General features: G+C 36.5%; 1 gene segment (V, D, J or C); it reads left to right on the forward strand.

The window, feature by feature from the left end:
• The first annotated feature begins 1,455 nt into the window (after positions 1-1,455).
• Positions 1,456-2,282, forward strand: LOC128321771 (Ig kappa chain V-V region MOPC 149-like). The segment is given in 3 exon segments: positions 1,456-1,768; positions 1,920-2,012; positions 2,185-2,282. Coding segments are annotated over 3 exon segments (504 nt in total).

A 2,282-nucleotide genomic window follows, 5' to 3' on the forward strand; every position in this document is an offset into this window, starting at 1 on the left:
TTTTACCAGTGCTGTCTCTGTGCTATGATGAGGCCTAAATCCTGACTAATACATTTCATGAATGTTATTCCTATGTAAGTATGAGCATAGCTGCTGTGCTACAACCTTTTCTAGGACCTTGGAGATAAAGGGGAGGTTTGATATTAGTCTATAGTTAGATAGCTGACAGGGGTCAAGGTCAGGTTTTTAATCAAGGGCTTGATAACTGCTAATTTAAAAGAGTTAAGGAGTTTGCATTTTCTACCAAACAAGAAATTCTGTGAATCTATTACTTTGCTAAGCCTTTTCAATTTTATTTAAATCAAGGTTCATGGTTCAAGGTTCTTTATTTGTCACATACATATTACATACATGTGATGTATTAATGTAGTGAAATGTTTTTCCTTAGTGCCTCGTCCAAGAGTGCAACAGTGATGCATAATAAAACAAAATATAATAAAAGCAGAATATAATGAAATAAAATAGAAAAATAAAATAGAATCTAGTAGACATATAGACGTTATATGTAAAAAATATGTCTAGCAGCTTTTAGGGGAATAAAGTGTGCAAAAAATTGTCTCATAGTGCAAGAGTTTTTGTTTATACATAGTGCAACTGTTTGTGTATGTGTGTCTTTGTGTGAGGTAGAGTAATATGCAGACTTCTTAAGTGTCCTCATTCAGTAGCCGGATTGCCTGAGGGTAGAAACTCCTTCTGAGTCTCTTTGTGTTGGTCCTCAGGATCCGGTAGCGGTTCCCTGATGGGAGCAATGAGAAGATACTGTTTCCAGGGTGGTGAAAATCTTTTACAATCCTCCTGGCCTTGGTCTTGCATTGCTGGTTGTAGATGTATGTGATGCAGGGGAGAGAAGTCCTGATGGTCCTTTTGCAGAGGTGTGAGGGGACAATGGTTTTAAAGGAGGAGCTATAATCCACAAACAGCATTCGCGCATAGTTTCCTTTCCTCTGGTTCAGGTGGGAGAGGGTAGTGTGTAAGGTGTGGTTGATGGCATCATTTGTGGACCTGTTGGACTGGTATGCAAACTGTAATTGGTCTGGCAGCTGGGGAGGAGGAGCAGATGTAGTTTCTAACCAGCTTTTCAAAGCACTTCATCACTATAGAAGTGAGTGCCACAAGACGGTAGTCATTCAGGGAGGCAGGACAGGCAGTTTTGGGGACAGGAATAATGGTGGAATCACAGATGGTGTACATTTATTTTTGTTTTTTTCTTTCTTTTTGCTCTTTTATCTTAAAATGTTATGTTAATGTGTCACAACAACGCTCTGTGCTGTAAGGCTCGTGGCGGTGGCTTGTGTGTTTACATCAACACGGAATGGTGCAAGAATTCACATAATATTTTGAAAACTTGAATTTAAAATAGTAATATTACATATTTATCTAATTTACTGACATCATTAAACATTAAATATTAAATACTGTTTTACAGTGAAAACGTCTGACATCCAGGAGCTTCACATGAAAACAGTAAAGCGTGGAGAAAATGTAACTATGGTGTGTAACCTTAACACCAAAAAGAAAAATAAGTTAGTTTGGTACAGACAGAGTTTTGGAAAATTGCCTCAGTTTATAGCAAGACATTACAGTAACACTTTGGGCTACACATTTGCTGAGGGATTTAAAGATAGCCGCTTCAGTATTACTGTAAATGGCCATAAGTTTGATCTCTACATTAATGGAGCAAGAGAAGATGATGGAGGAGAATATTTCTGTGTAGAACTGGAGGGAAGTACACTAAAGTTCACATCTGGAACACGTCTGCAATTTGAAGGTAAACAGTTTTACTCTGATAACCTGCTAATTCCAGATCAACACTTTAACCAGAATTATGTGTACATATGCATTAAATGTTGAATATTTCACATTATTCATATTTAGTATCATTTCTGTTTATTTGCTGCTTTTCCATTTTATTTGTAAAGATAAAGAGATGAAACTCTGTCCTACACCTGGAACGGTTAACAAGAACACAGATTCTGTTACACTCCAGGGTTCAGACAGCAGCGACGGAAAAGGTAAGAGTTTTAATCAAATAAGCTTCCTTTCACTTTCTACAACAGAATTTTCTCTAGTTAAAACCTTTTCCTGTTAATAAATCATCCAATAATGTAAAGTATTTTTTCAGTGTACTCCATTATGTACTTTAGTTTAAGATGTTTTTTAAAACAATTTTATTTTTCCATACAGGTTACAGTTGTACTGATCAGATGCATGTGCTGTTCTGGCTCTCCATTGTTAGAGTTGGAGTTCTTGCCTTCATTATATTATTATTGTCTTTCCAATAA

This window comes from Pangasianodon hypophthalmus, chromosome 19 (genome assembly GCF_027358585.1).
Source record: "Pangasianodon hypophthalmus isolate fPanHyp1 chromosome 19, fPanHyp1.pri, whole genome shotgun sequence".
In the NCBI taxonomy this organism is placed as follows: Eukaryota; Metazoa; Chordata; class Actinopteri; order Siluriformes; family Pangasiidae; genus Pangasianodon; species Pangasianodon hypophthalmus.